The sequence below is a fragment of the Pieris rapae genome, chromosome 20 (genome assembly GCF_905147795.1).
Source record: "Pieris rapae chromosome 20, ilPieRapa1.1, whole genome shotgun sequence".
In the NCBI taxonomy this organism is placed as follows: Eukaryota; Metazoa; Arthropoda; class Insecta; order Lepidoptera; family Pieridae; genus Pieris; species Pieris rapae.
In genome coordinates, this window is record NC_059528.1 from 4,313,946 (window position 1) to 4,328,691 (window position 14,746).

Genomic DNA, 14,746 nt, shown 5'->3' on the forward strand with positions numbered 1-14,746 from the left:
TGGGCCACGAAACTAAGAAATATAGCAATGTTTATTGTGTCTTTTTATTATATAGGTGTGTACATTTGTATATATGAATATAACATGTAGAATAGTTTAGGTCTCTAAAAATAGAATATTATACATTAATTTGTTGGATTTTTCTGAATTTGTAATTTTAATTATATGTTATTGTTAAAACTAGTGGCGGTCTTGGGTTCTGCGATTAACATTTTTGTATCGGTTTCGTGATTATTAGATTTTTCTAAAAGACAAATCAGTTATCAACGTTCCCATACACGCAGTCGACTTATAAGGACTAGGGAATACCATATGATATTTTCTTTTAATGTATGAGCGAGTGTACCACACATAAAGAGAAAATAATTAAAATATAAAACATAAATTTAATTAATAGAAAAGAAGTACATCTATTATGGTTATAAATTATTATTTTACATACATAGCTTCGTAGTCACAAAATATCTCTTAAGTACTTCCTCACCAGAAGGGTAAAATTTACATTTTAATTGGCTTTCGCTGAAAAAGCGGCCTCGTTACAATAAAATATAAACAAAGGCGCAATTTGGCTTCTATTCAATCACAAATGAAAAGGTTAAAACGCTGAGCTTCCATTGTTTATTATTTACTCGCACCAAGTATACGTATTATTTTTTCTGCGTCACTTGTATGGTAATGAAGCTAAAAATAACTTATTAAACTTGCGAACCGTAAATTATTATAATCATTTATTTCACCTCTTGCAACACCTTAGCATAATACGATACAGTGTTGTATCTGTTTTAGTAATCGTTTTTGTGAAGTAATGATTCATTAGTCTTGTCTGCTAATCCAAAACAATAATTTTACTGGGCACATTTATATATCTCTGGGTTATTAATTCAACTACGGAGGTGATATCAGAATTTGTTTAATGTTTATGAATTCAATAGTATCAACAGATGTTTTGCGACACCGTAGCAGTACGTGACCTACGTCGTAGCAAAGCTACGCACAGTACGCAGTATCTCTTGTAGTAATCTTAAAACGTCATAAGTTGTCACATTATTATTACGTACGAAATGTTTCTAGTTCTGTATTAATAATACAATAATTTAAAACATACGCTATTGAACATGCGTAGACATTTTAATACAGTAATTTACATTCTAACTAGTAATAGCCTATTAGTGTCCAATAAACGATCGGCGTGTATTAATCGCTTTCAAATTTAATGCAGAGCATAATTCGAAACAAGGCTTTACCAATTTATTACACTACATTGTATCGAAAAACGATTGGTTTACATAATTATATAGCAATAAAAATATCACTATTTTTACTATATCAGTATTTTTACTAAAGAATTAAAATGTGAATTTATACAAAAATCTAGTAGCATTATAGCTATTATAAACTTGAAATATTCTGAAACCGAGTCTTGCCTTTAATTGCAAAGCTATTAAAGCCAAAATATAGCTGTCAATAGCTTAATGTTACATATATTTATGTTAAAACAACTTTATTCTTTCAAACAACAAAAAACAAGTTAGTTACAGGTATTCTCTGAGAGGTTTCCGCAAATCGAATAACATAATTCTCTAAACAGCGAGAACAATGGCTTTGCTGAGGTAAAAATTGTAAAATTAAACAAAGCAACCCTGTACGTCCCATAAACAATAGAAGTGAAACATGCTCTCATAAATACTGAGGAGAAGCAGAGGGGGGGAGGTCACGAGCCGCGACGCTTCCCCTAATGTAACTTACACAAACATTTCGCTCAAAGGATAAACCATTTCGGACACAAATAAATAAAATGGCAAAATGTGCTGCATACTTAACGTGTTATGTATGTAGAATAAAATAAAATACGTTTATTATGGAACATAAGATATACACATATCACTTATTCCACGTCATTAAATTTGAACCTGTAGGCATCCCTACTCATCGGCAAAGACAGAGGGTGTAGGTCGAGAGAAAAAGCAGGCGTAAAAAACTCTCAATAAAAGTAAATCATCAAACAACATATATTTTAAAACATATATAGCAAATTAATTAGAAGTAGCCTGCAGTCGTTTTTAAGGACATGTGTATGATGTATATAAAAATACCTAGAGGCTCGTAATGAGGCATTAATCAAGTTGAATCCACACGAGGTTGTGATGTTAAATGCGCTAATTTATGTTTTTTGATTGGATTCAAAACGTTAGAACCATGCATACATAGTGAACATATTTAAAATTCTAAGCGAATACCTAATTTGATATTTTACTACACGTTGAAACCGCGCTGCCAGTTAACATTATGCGAGCATTATGACTAAAATGTTTCATTTTCAATCTTAAGATTATGTCCACTGAAGTATTTCCGAACCAATTATAGTTAAGGTCCTTCAAGTGCGTATCAGTTTTTAACAGGCCGGCTACGCACTAGCGATTTTGGCGATTCGAGTCCCATGGGCGGCGGTGTCATTTAACATCATCATCACAAAACAATACAGAAAAAACGCAATATCATTTAATAAAAATTCCACAGTTTTGCTATATCAATGATTACGATATAACATAAAAAAACTATTTTTCAATATTATGTGTATTGGAGACTTAAATGTAATAATAATAATAATAATTTATTCATTGCAAGAATATGGTACAAAATGTCAAGGTGGTACGGTAAAATTGTCAGTCGGTCGCATATTCTGCCACACACAGTGGCGCGCAAATTTATCTTAGTTTAGATTTTACATTATTAGTCAGAATCATATCAATTAAGTCAATTATCATACATTATTAAATTTGTATAAATTACCATGTCTCACACAAATAATCGTGTATTGAGTAGTACTGTAATCTGCAATAATGGTAATAATATATTTGAAGAAACGATTTTGATTGTAAGCTATTTGCATACTATATTCTTTAAAACAAAAAATGCTATCAAAGCACTTAATAAAAATGTAACGAGCTCCCGAACTGAGTTTCATTAAACCTAAGACTATAAAATACAACGCACCTTGTTTATATGTTAATTTCTTTTGTACAGGCCGTTTTGGATTTTATTACACAGCCATTGAGAACATAATCGCGTAAAATATTTTCGCTTTGGTAGCTGCGCTTGGCTCTTGTTGTCTTGGTTATGAGATGAATAATGAATATCTAAGGAAGTGTGCTTTTAAAAACTGCTATGTATTGTGGAATAATTATGACAATATTCTGGCCATTGTCACTTCAAAGGACTTCAATTTAAATTCAAATTAAAGTTAAAATAAATTATATTAAAATACTTTGTTAATTAAACGTACTAAAACGGAAGGATTTTTATTAGTATTGTCTTTTATTAACATAACTTTTACACATTTAAACAAAACGCTTATGTATTATACATAACTTCAATCCGTTAAAAAAGTGTTTTCTTTAAAAGGATTTTTATTGTTTTTGATTTGGTTAGACATCAATGCTGTTTACCCAGAGGTCAGCTCAGGACAGCTAATCCTTGTTATTTTCGGTACCATTTTGTTTTTATTAAAATTCAATTGTTTACTTTAATGTTGAGCATTTGAAGCTGTCTCTGGATTAGTCGATCTCAAAGGACATTAGCATAATACTCTTGTCTCTATGGAATAATATTTTTGTTTCTCTGAAAAGGTTTTATAACACGCCATCTCATTATATGCGACTTACAGAGTGTACATCTTAATATATATAAATATTCTGTCACGATGTTTGTCCGCGATGGACCCTAAACTACTTAACCAATTTTAAATTAAATTGGCACACGGTGAGCAGTCTGGTCCAACTCAAGAGATAGGATAGCTTAGATCTTTAATTATAGTCGCAATGTTATTTTATTGCAAATATTTTTTCAAACAGATGGCGCTGTGTTAAAAGTAAGCACATAAGTACTCCTACCATTTCCCTTGAATAGTTTACTACTATGCAATATAACATAAACCTTAGCCACAGCAACGTTTGGCCGAGTCTGCTAGCTGGATATAAAAATCTTAACAGAGAATTCTCTCCGAAAGCAGGTTTTAAAAGTTCGTAACTAAGTCAAGATTGCATCTCCTTAAGAGAGCGCGTGACTCTATATAAGTTTGTCTTTTATTTACGCGAGTGTCGTATATTTAAAAAAATACTTTTACTGGATAAATCCCGCCACTTTTCATCCGATAATCAAGTTAGTAAATTTTTAAAAAGAACATAATAGCGGCATTTATCTTGTACATTCAAAACGTCCTCTGAATGTATTTCATAAAGTAATCTAATTAAGACGTTAATAAAATTTGAGGAATTATTCATAGGCCATTTATTGCCATCAAACAATATCTCGAGAAATGTAATACATTATTTATTAGAAGATTTATTCAGGGCAATCATTGTGATTTAGATTAAGTTAAGGAAGATATTTTTAAAAAAGTAACAATAATATTATATAAGGTTTTAGTCTCGGGGTGAGATTGACCACTGTAGACTGCTGTTCATGCTCATACATTGATAAGCGGTAATGGTAAGGAACATGTAATTTTTGATGGTTAGACAAATTTAGCAAAACAATAGTGCGTAGTAACAATGCAGTGTTAACCTAGTGGCTTAATCGACTCCCGTCGTGCATTCAAATCATGGCGGTTAATGTTTGGATTTTTCTATATGATTTATCTATATTTCTAAACCCTCATGTCTAGGAGTCTATATAATACTTTGGACTTTGCCAGTCTTATTATTCACAGGATATTTTAATATAAAGAAAGACTATAAAACTACGTTTCAACAAGACATAAGAAACTCAGTACTCGTTAAACAACTTACAAGTGCAGTAGAAAAAAACAATTTTCATAAGAGCCAGTTTTAATCTGCGACTTCCGTTCTCTCGGTGACCTAAAAAGCTTCAACTTAGCTCAACTATACATGAGTGAGTTGCGGGAAAGGAATTCCGTGTGATCGTGTGTGTTTATTGTTCCCATATGTGTGTATCCACATAATATGTATAACATTTGATTTTAGTACTGTTATTCTGGAGTGAGTTAAATTAGCTACACGATTAAAAAGCAATTTAAGATGCAGGCTTAAATGTAAGTGAACGTTATTATGAATAAGTGCTTATCTGTATTTTGTTATGGCGATTTTCTTCAGTCTATTTATATCAATATCCATCTGTTAATAATAATATGGTAATTGAACATTATAGTAATTTAAGATTCCGGCACATTAAAAACTTAACACCATGATTTTTTTTATTTTAAAACAATTAACATAAATCTTGATTATATAAGATTTAACGGTAACTGTTTATATAACAAACAGTGAATGTTCAAACGGATATTCTATTTCAATCGCAAAACTTTCTCCCATGTTATCAAATCCACGTTTTGAAACTAAATAGGGAGCAGAAAGCCATTTTATATGATATATTACGAACGTTATTTGATACAAATAGTTTAGCGTCAGTTTTTACAAATTGTTTGGATTCAAATTCCCGGTTGTATATCTTTAATAGGGAATTTAATGAATTTTACTAAGACAATCTTAAATAACTAAACAGATTAACGTATATACATAGTCTAGTGTCATATATAAATCTCGATATACTGTTCCAAAGACATATTTGGTGCTGAATATTGAAGTAAACAATAACTATTTTAGTACAATCATTTACATTATCATATGCCTTCTATTTTATCGCAATGCCATGTTATAGAACGCGCGTTGGTTCAGAAGGTCAGCTAAGTTTATTGCAATAATTATATATATTATAATAGATAAGTAAGTTTGGTAATATAAATGAAAGACACACGTTAGCCCATTACTGACTCAAACTCAATGCAACTTGCAATTATTTTTTTTTATTTTTTTATAGAACATGTTGCAAACGGGCAGGAGGCTCACTTAATGTTAAGTCATACCAACGCCCATGGACACTCTCGATGCTAGAGGGCTCGTAAGTGCGTTGCCGGCCTTTTAAGAATCTGTACGCTCTTTTCTTGAAGAATATTTATATGATTAAATAAATATATTTGACTGAAACAAGGTTTATTTAATAGTAAGTTAGTAAAAAATACCAAATTAAATGGCGTCGTTAGAAGACCCCGGAGATATTATCTAAAGCTTTGATTTTGTAGCCGAGAGCGGTACTGGAATGACCACTGCACTCCACTCTGCTATTTGAATTTCAAACGTCAGTTAACTGTACTGATAGCGGCCAGATTATGGCTTGTATTGTAAAGTGTGGGCTTCATATGAATAATTGACTCTTATACTACACGTGAAGTGGTACTAATAATAGCTTCGCCGTATCGCTCGATTTTGGTTCATTCCAATTGGAGAGTTAACATAGCATTTTAGTGCAGTTGATTTAAGGATTATCTATTTTACTTTGAAGTTACTACAAGTAACGAAAACGGTGTATGTATGTATAGCAGTGTAACGAACCCATTGCTAATCAAAGCTCTGTTGCCTTATAAATAAAAATCATTTATTTCAGACCAATTTATTAGTCCATATATTGCTAGTATAGTAAAACTTTTAACTATGTTAGCAAAATTATTAACAACATTTAAATATTCAATTCATAAGTCTACGTTGATTTGAGACACCAGGTGCATGGGCATAATAACAATTATAGCATATACCACAAGTATTTTGATTATAAGTTATTTATTTATTTATTTATCACCTTCTATCAGAAATACAAAATATTTACATTACAACTACTGATTTTTTTTTTAATCAACGATAACTGACTCTGTGTACCTACGTGGAAAATCCTCTTCCATTGTCTTCCATTTTTCTTTATTGTATACCAATCCAGAACTGTCTTTCCAGCCATTTCCATGATTTCATCGGACCACCTTTTAATTTTCGGTTATTAGTAATAGGTTTGAAATAGATTTATATAATAAAACTGTATAATGGACTAAACTATAAATTTCAGGTGGGGAGGGGCAGGAGCATGGGCCAGTGTTCCTGATGGAGCCACCACCGCGTCTTGTGTTCTCAAATAGTACTGGTTCTAGAGTTTCCTGTGCAGCACATGGCTTCCCCTCACCGCAGATATCCTGGCAGCTACCAGATGGCACGCAGCTCGATGATGCGCCAGGACTAAGGTTAGGAGGATTATACTTATTCTTAAATTACTCCCAGTTTATTAAACTGATGTGCTACTTAAGGTTCTCTTTCTCTTGTTCTCTGGCACTGTACATCGTCGTTAAACATTTGAAAAGTCAAATTATAACAATGTTGTTATTGCAACTTGCGACATTGACGCAAAAATATAGCAATTGGAAAAATAATAGTGATGATTCTTTGATGAACAAGTAGATATGCCTATCTAAATAAAAGGCATATATAAATAAATGTCATAACACTAAATTTACGTTTTAACGTACACTTTTTGTTTTGTTTTATGTAACTTGTATCAGTTTAGTTTATTTTTATTTCTTTTTTGTTTCTGTTAAGTATGTTTTTTTTCCCTTTTTTATTTTTTCACTTCTTGCCTACCTTATCTAATATACTCATAGTGGTTTTTTCCTTTACTAACAGTAGTTGTCTGGATGAAATCGCTCTAAAGCGATAAGGCCGCCAGTTGCTTGTCATTAAATTATGTTTAATATTTTCCTTTTATGTAATGCAACGAAGTGTTAATAAATAAATAAATAAAATAAATTTACATTTCTTTTGTTTTATTTTTGTTCCAAAGTTAGATATGAAAAATTTATTATGAATGTATTCTAACAAATACGATATCCAATATGCATTACTGTTATGATAACAAATAAGAGGGTATGAAATTTTAAAGTGGAACGTATTTCGCTAAAGTAGTTGCGAATTTAAAACTCGAAGATTTCAAAATTCGTTTTCGGTCTCTCCGCTTGAATCGACAGCAATTCAAAGTAGCTTTTCCATATTTCATATTTCACCATCTTCGTGTCCTCGCGTCTCTCTCTATATTCGGATAATTTTAAAGATAACCTACTTTATAACTTTGCAAGCTTTTGAAGATTGAATCGATTATCTAGCTTTAATTCAAGTTACAATCAGATATCGATTGTCTTAATTACCTAGTTATTGGTAAGGTCAACGTTTTGTAGTATAGATCAGGTTAGAGTGCTGAGTAATTTATTTATGGATATTTTCATCACTCTCACCGCATTTGCCATGGAGAGTGTTTAGAGGAGTTGTTCGGAGTAATACCTGCAGTTGAGTTTCATCATCGGATCGTACATCGGACCGCCATTCCACAACTGCACGTTTTTCAAGGCAGTTTTTGCCGCGCACCACCACTTTATGGAACCAGCTGCCCACTGAAATATTTCCAAGCTAATTCGACTTAGGGTCCTTCAAGAAAAGAGCGTAAAAATTCTTAAAAGGCGGCAACGTACTCGCGAGCCCTCCAGCATCGAGACTGTCCATGGGCGGTGGTATCACTTAACATCAGGCGAGCCTCCTGCCCTTTTGCCCCCTGTTCTATAAAAAAATTTGCGCGTCATATTTTGACAAAGATTTTTGTCTGTTGCTACAATATTTAACGGCGTGGGCGGCCAAATTAATTATAATTCATGACATACATTATGAAACATTTTCTTTATCAAAGAATTATCTTGGTTAATAAATATAAACTTCCTTACAAAAAAATATTTGTTTCAAATCTCGAATTTTAATTAATTTCATATTGTGCTAAGATTTTCCAAATCCCTATGGGATCAACTCAGGACCTCAGAGCTTCACTACAAACCTCTAAGCCATTAAAAAACTTAGCTCCTAGATATACTTAGTTGATTTACTCAAATATTTGCTTTTAAAAAGTATCTAGTCTATTCTCGCTATATAATATCAACGCATACTATAATAATAACGGCTAGAAATAACGTTCCGCAGTACAAAGACAAGAGACGATAGAAATGTAAATATTTCATAAGTGTGAAGGAACAAAGCCGGATCAAGCAAAGGCTTCGCTTCCACATCATATACATATTTATTGCTGATCCTTCAACTACTGTTTCAGTTCAGTATTTTATTACGTATTTATTATGTATTTTCTAAGCTTTGTTAAACAGCAAGAGGAGTCTGACATCTCAATTATATTTACGATACGATACTCAGCGTTCGTTTTAGTAAAAATAATAATAATAGATTTTATACCAGCGCCTCTTAATTTTTTAATCACTCATAATTTAATCAAGTAAGATTGACGCATATCATGAAAGAAGTTGTGCTATAATATGTAGTGCAGCATATTACATAGATTTTTTTTTATAGAACAGGGGTCAAACGGGCAGGAGGCTCACCTGATGTTAAGTGACCGTCGCCCATGGATGCGATCGATGCTAGAGGGCTCGCGAGTGCGTTGCCTGCCTTTTAAGAATTTGTACGCTCTTTTCTTGAAGCACTTCAGTGGGTGCTTCAATAGATGTTATTTAAATAATTCTTTAAAATAACATCTATCTCATTGTCTTGCATAAGCTATTAATATTTCTTTTTCACGGAGTTAGGGACTTGTCGTCGTATTTTAAAAATGGAATTCATGCTACGTAGAGTTCTAGTTTGCAGAATTTGTAGGCGGATCGATGGCAAGCCTCTCGCAACAAAACTTAACAACGTGAAGAATACTCTACAACTCCGCGCTAGAAATAAACTTTAAAGTAATGCTATTTTTTATATATTGTGTGCAACTTTTCAATTTCATCGTAGTTAATTTAAAGTTAAAAGAACGCAGTTTTCTACAATATTTATTTGTTGTTTTTTTTAAATATTCTCATCCCATAGTCAACTCCATTACGTCATTAGGTAATAAGGAACGTTATTCCAATGTAGGCTACTGAAATATTCATATTTTTTAAAGATATGGATATTTTATTTTTTTCATATAATCTATGTAAATACCCTTGAACGAGGTCAATCGGAGGAATATCGGCCTTATCTGCGATTTTGTTCACAATGCCGTTACTTCTGCCACAAACTTGTGCAGCAACGATTGTGCGATGGCTTAAATCATATAGGTAAACAAGTATACTTCTGAACGTCAGCAAAGAAGGTAAATTAATTTAAAATTAACATTTACGATCAGTTCGCAAGTTAAGGGTAAGAAGAACTGGCAAGAAACTCTCCGCTACTCTTTTTAATCGCTAGTTTTGAGTCATACAAATTGTTTAAGCTGGAACAAATCAATCCCAAGGATTAGGATCATTTAAATATTTTTTAATTTTATAAAAAGTTTAATATATTATACTACTATTATAAGTGTATTAATACGTTTAACGAGAGCTTTGAATTTATTTAGTTATAATTCTCTAATTTCACTTGGGAGTTCATTGTAAAAACGAATACAATTTCCACATAAGGAGTGGTTTATCTTCTGAACCTGGTTTTAAATAGAAGTGTCATCAGATCCATTGACAAAGAATGTGAAGTCGTTTATGTAAATCAGAAATAAGAAAGGCCCGAGAATCGAGCCTTAGAGGACGCCGATTGACACCTACAAACCCTGAGAGATAGCTGCATTTACTGGATGCATCTTTGGATCCTTCTCTTTATATACGAATTCATCAGGCTGGAAGCTATTCCATCAACGCTATAGTATTGAAGCTTTCTGACCTATATGTATATAGCCCGATACTATCCACACAAGCCTCGGCAAAGATAGCTGAAGCGCCATTCGAATGGTAGACTTATATTTTATTCTTGATCGAAATCAGACTCAATGAAAATCCGTTCAATATCCGCTAGAAGTATCGGGTTTATGAAACGCAGCCTCAACTTGATATTTTTGTAACTCCGGAGCCCTACGACGCTTTACTGCTACGAGTTGCTACGACTGGATAAGTCTACGAGTCTAATAATTAATAATTTAGATGACATAGCTTGATATCTAAATTGAAACCTCATCATATGTCAACCACACGCGACGACCCCAGACCACAACACAATTTCAAATGTGGTTTCATCTATACGGGGAAATCATTACTAAATACATTGCCCTGAATATAAATGTCATCAACAAATGTAGATTATAGAAACTAAAGCTTAATTGTAATTATTTACAAAATATAATAATAATGTTTAAAGAACTTTATTTCTCATTACAAAAACAGAAATATTTTATTTACATGAGAAACTTAATATTAATTTGTATATAGTATATACGAGCGAGATACACGTCGCCATTAGCCGTAACAATTTTAGTCAGCTATGTTCATTCTAACATGCATCTTTAATGCCTTTTTGAATTTGTCAAACACTCCAATATTGCGAATTTGAGATGGTAATTGGTTATAATAATTCCATGTTTACTCAAAGGTTTCTGATATACCTACATTGAAATTTAAAAAAAAAATTACTATTTGAAGTGAAACCTTCAAAAACAATTTTTTTATTATTAATCATATATAAATTAATCATTTTTCATTATCTAAATGTGTGTGCTCTTATAATATAGTATATTTTAATGATAAATTTTAATTGATAAGTTTAATATAATTTTTTTATTTGGCAAAAACTAAAACATCGAAAGTTTGAAATTCGATCAAATGAAAAAGCGACAGTAAAGAGAGGCTGTATAATGCCTGCTATCTCATTTTCTCCCACGTTAAATCTTATGAATTAATGTTTCTGTCTCTTTTTACCGTCGCGTTTTCAATTGCATCCGGTTTGAAATCACAACGATTCTAAAGAAGTTTCACTTCAATAAGAGACTTAATAACATGCTTCATTACTGTAGGTCACAACGTATTCAGACATCAGGTTAAGATAAAAAGATAGAGTTTTTTTATAGAACATGGGTCAATTTGGCAATAGACTCATCTGGTGTCAAGGTATACCGCCGCCCATAGACACTCTGAAGTGGGCTTCCGAGTGATTTCCGAAGAATTGGTTCAGAAATTCTTCAACGGATAGCTGGTTTTATATTGCACACAAACTGCAAACGCTAAATTATGGAATGATGGGCGTCGTTGTGATACAGATGGATTGTCGTATTCTGCCGATTTTCTGATGATGAAACTCAGGTATTAAAGTATAAAATAACAACGATATAATCTTTTATTAATTGCTACAGCAAAATTTCGTTTGATAGCTTACATACTTATTAAAATCAAAACATATATTATTTTAATTTTATTAATTCGTCTAAAAGTATCCCTATACTTAATCATTGGTATTACATAAATTAAAAATAACTGACCTTGCTCACGTTTAAATTGCTTTATGTTTCTTAACAAAACTGAAACATAATATTGATAAAGAGAGAAGTGAGAGATGTTAGAGATACATAAGTAATTATATATATAACAAAAAGTTGTTATATAAAATACCTGTTGAAAGACACGTGCCATTTTAATCTCATAATATACATATATAATCAAAAAATATTTAACCTTTTTGTATGAATACTCTATTTTAAATTTAAGGCAGAAATGAAGGGAAAATTTCCGGCTTCATAATTGCCACATTATGCAATCTTCTTACCTCTGTAGAATTCCTCATTTTACATTTCATCTAATATTGGGTTGCTTTTTTATACGTCTGTATATATATTTTTTATTTGTAATCCATTGTGATTGCAGGTAATCAGCCTCTTAGCTTTTATCAGATTTTATGAGAAGTGATAGTAATAAGGGAACACAAATCTAATAAATATGTCTGTATATACTAAAAAGATTCAATAAAAATTGATATTTAATTTTAAAATCTTTCTCTTTGCATTTTAATGGACGCAAACCGCTTTATGGGCTTAAGTAATCTCACACTTTTTGGTTTTTTTTTTAAAAAACGTGATTCCCTCTGCTATAAGACAACATAACGCAACGACCCGCCAAGACTATAAATAACTTTTTTGAAATTTGTTCAGTCACTTTCGATACATGGTCATCGTTAATTGAAGTTCTTCCTCGATTGAACTTTTTACTAACATAACATTCTTCATTTTGCTTATGTCACAAGAAATTGATATTTTGTAATGGCGTTTGCGTACATAATCTTGTATTCAATAGTCACACTATTGACCGAACGAATAACGATTCCTAAACAAAATATTGCAATAACATTACAACGGCAAACAATAAATTTAAAATGAGTATAGAACCTCCCAGAACCTCAAAGTAGCATATACCCTTATTATTATTATGATTTATTTCCTCAACCCGTGTTATAAGGCTTACGAGTGTCTTGTATATTTCATAACGTATGGCGGTATTTGTATGTCGTTTACTGAAAGTTATGTTAATTATTTATTAAATACTTTATTTTCTGTACATTGTTCATGTCACTACATTGACAGACGGCCTTATATAAGTGATCTTTTTAGGCAACAATAGAAAAATAATCCGGTATATGTGAGCGATGGATAATGGCTAACTAGGAAAGAAAATTAAATATGGGTATTGACTTTGAATTAATGGCCACGCTCCGGTAGTCTTATAATAAAGGTCATTCATTCATTTGACTATCACCCTAAATCTTTTGTACCTACTTCCAAAACTTAAAAAATCCTTTAAATCTACTCACAAAGACACTCCAGAATACACTGTCCTGTGTTTCTAAATTCAATTCGTAAAATAAACAAGTATAAAGTTGCAATTTCCTAAAAGCCCAAGTTTAAAAATAAATTCTGTAGCATTAGGCGGGCTCGCTGTGCGCAATCAATATCACTCTATTTTCAAGCTTTGCACTCGTAGATATAATCGCAATGTCGAAGGTTGCATTCTTACCGAAGTTAGTCGTTTCTGCTTTCTTCGAAAACTATATAATAAAAATCAGAGCTGGTGTGGTTTGAGATGCGGCTGAAAAAGCCTGCAAATATAGAGGTCTAGGGCTCTAGGCTCTGAATATGATTTTGTACCATTTGATGTCAAACCATAGGTCCGTGGGGTCCTAGCGCGATAAGGCTTTTAAGAGAAATATCAAAAAGTTTAGTCGACATAACAGGAGAACGAAGAGCTGGCAGCTACCTCGCACAAATAATTAGTCTAGCTATTTAAAGGGGAACCGCTGCCAGTATCTTCGGAACCTTGCCTAAAGGGGCACCTTTTAGTAATGTAGTTTAATTATTAAATTTTTAGGTTAATTATTAGGTATATTAGAATTACTATATGTACAATTGATTAATAAATATAAATCTAAATTAAAATGAAATAGGGAATCTTCTATAAGTGCACCAATGGGTGTGTATTTTTATGTGCAACATTAACAATTGTTTGTGTTGTAAAATAAACCATTGTAACAGGTGAGACTGAGTAAAACAGAGTACACGTATACCAAACGCACAATCCTTATTTTATTTAACTTTTATATTAATAAAATATCTCTACGCTATGCCTCGGGGTAGCACGATTTTATATAAGTTTATGTCTTATATTTTTCTCCTACGGTTATTGTTTCATAATTTACTAGTGGTTGCCCGCTCGTCCTCGTAAATGTATCAAAAGGAAAAGAACATAACGTACCTCGATCAAATATGTCACTCTGTTATACAAGAGTAATGATCTGGCAAAAGAATTCTTAAAATCTCTTCATTAGTTCTAGACCACTTCCTACTTTTCACCTTACCTAATGATATATTGTAAGGCAAAAGTTTCATTTGTTTTTTAGCCATGAAAGCTAGGGCATTAAGTATTCTTTCATCCGGCAAGCATTGGGCTCACTATAAAAGGTAAGGTTCTATAAAAAGCTAGCCTTATTTAACGAAAATAGTTTTTACCCACGGCAATACAAATTCATAGTGATCCAAATAAATTATAGCAATATTCTATACAAGCACTAACTGCCCCGTTTATAGT

General features: G+C 32.1%; 1 protein-coding gene across 1 annotated transcript in view; it reads left to right on the plus strand.

Annotated features, from left to right (window-relative positions):
* The first annotated feature begins 5,662 nt into the window (after positions 1 to 5,662).
* Positions 5,663 to 14,746, plus strand: part of LOC110993660 (Down syndrome cell adhesion molecule-like protein Dscam2) — a 116,169-nt gene continuing 107,085 nt past the window's right edge. The window contains 2 exon segments of the mRNA XM_045632545.1: positions 5,663 to 5,696; positions 6,910 to 7,081. Coding sequence (XP_045488501.1) covers positions 5,663 to 5,696; positions 6,910 to 7,081 — 206 coding nt within the window.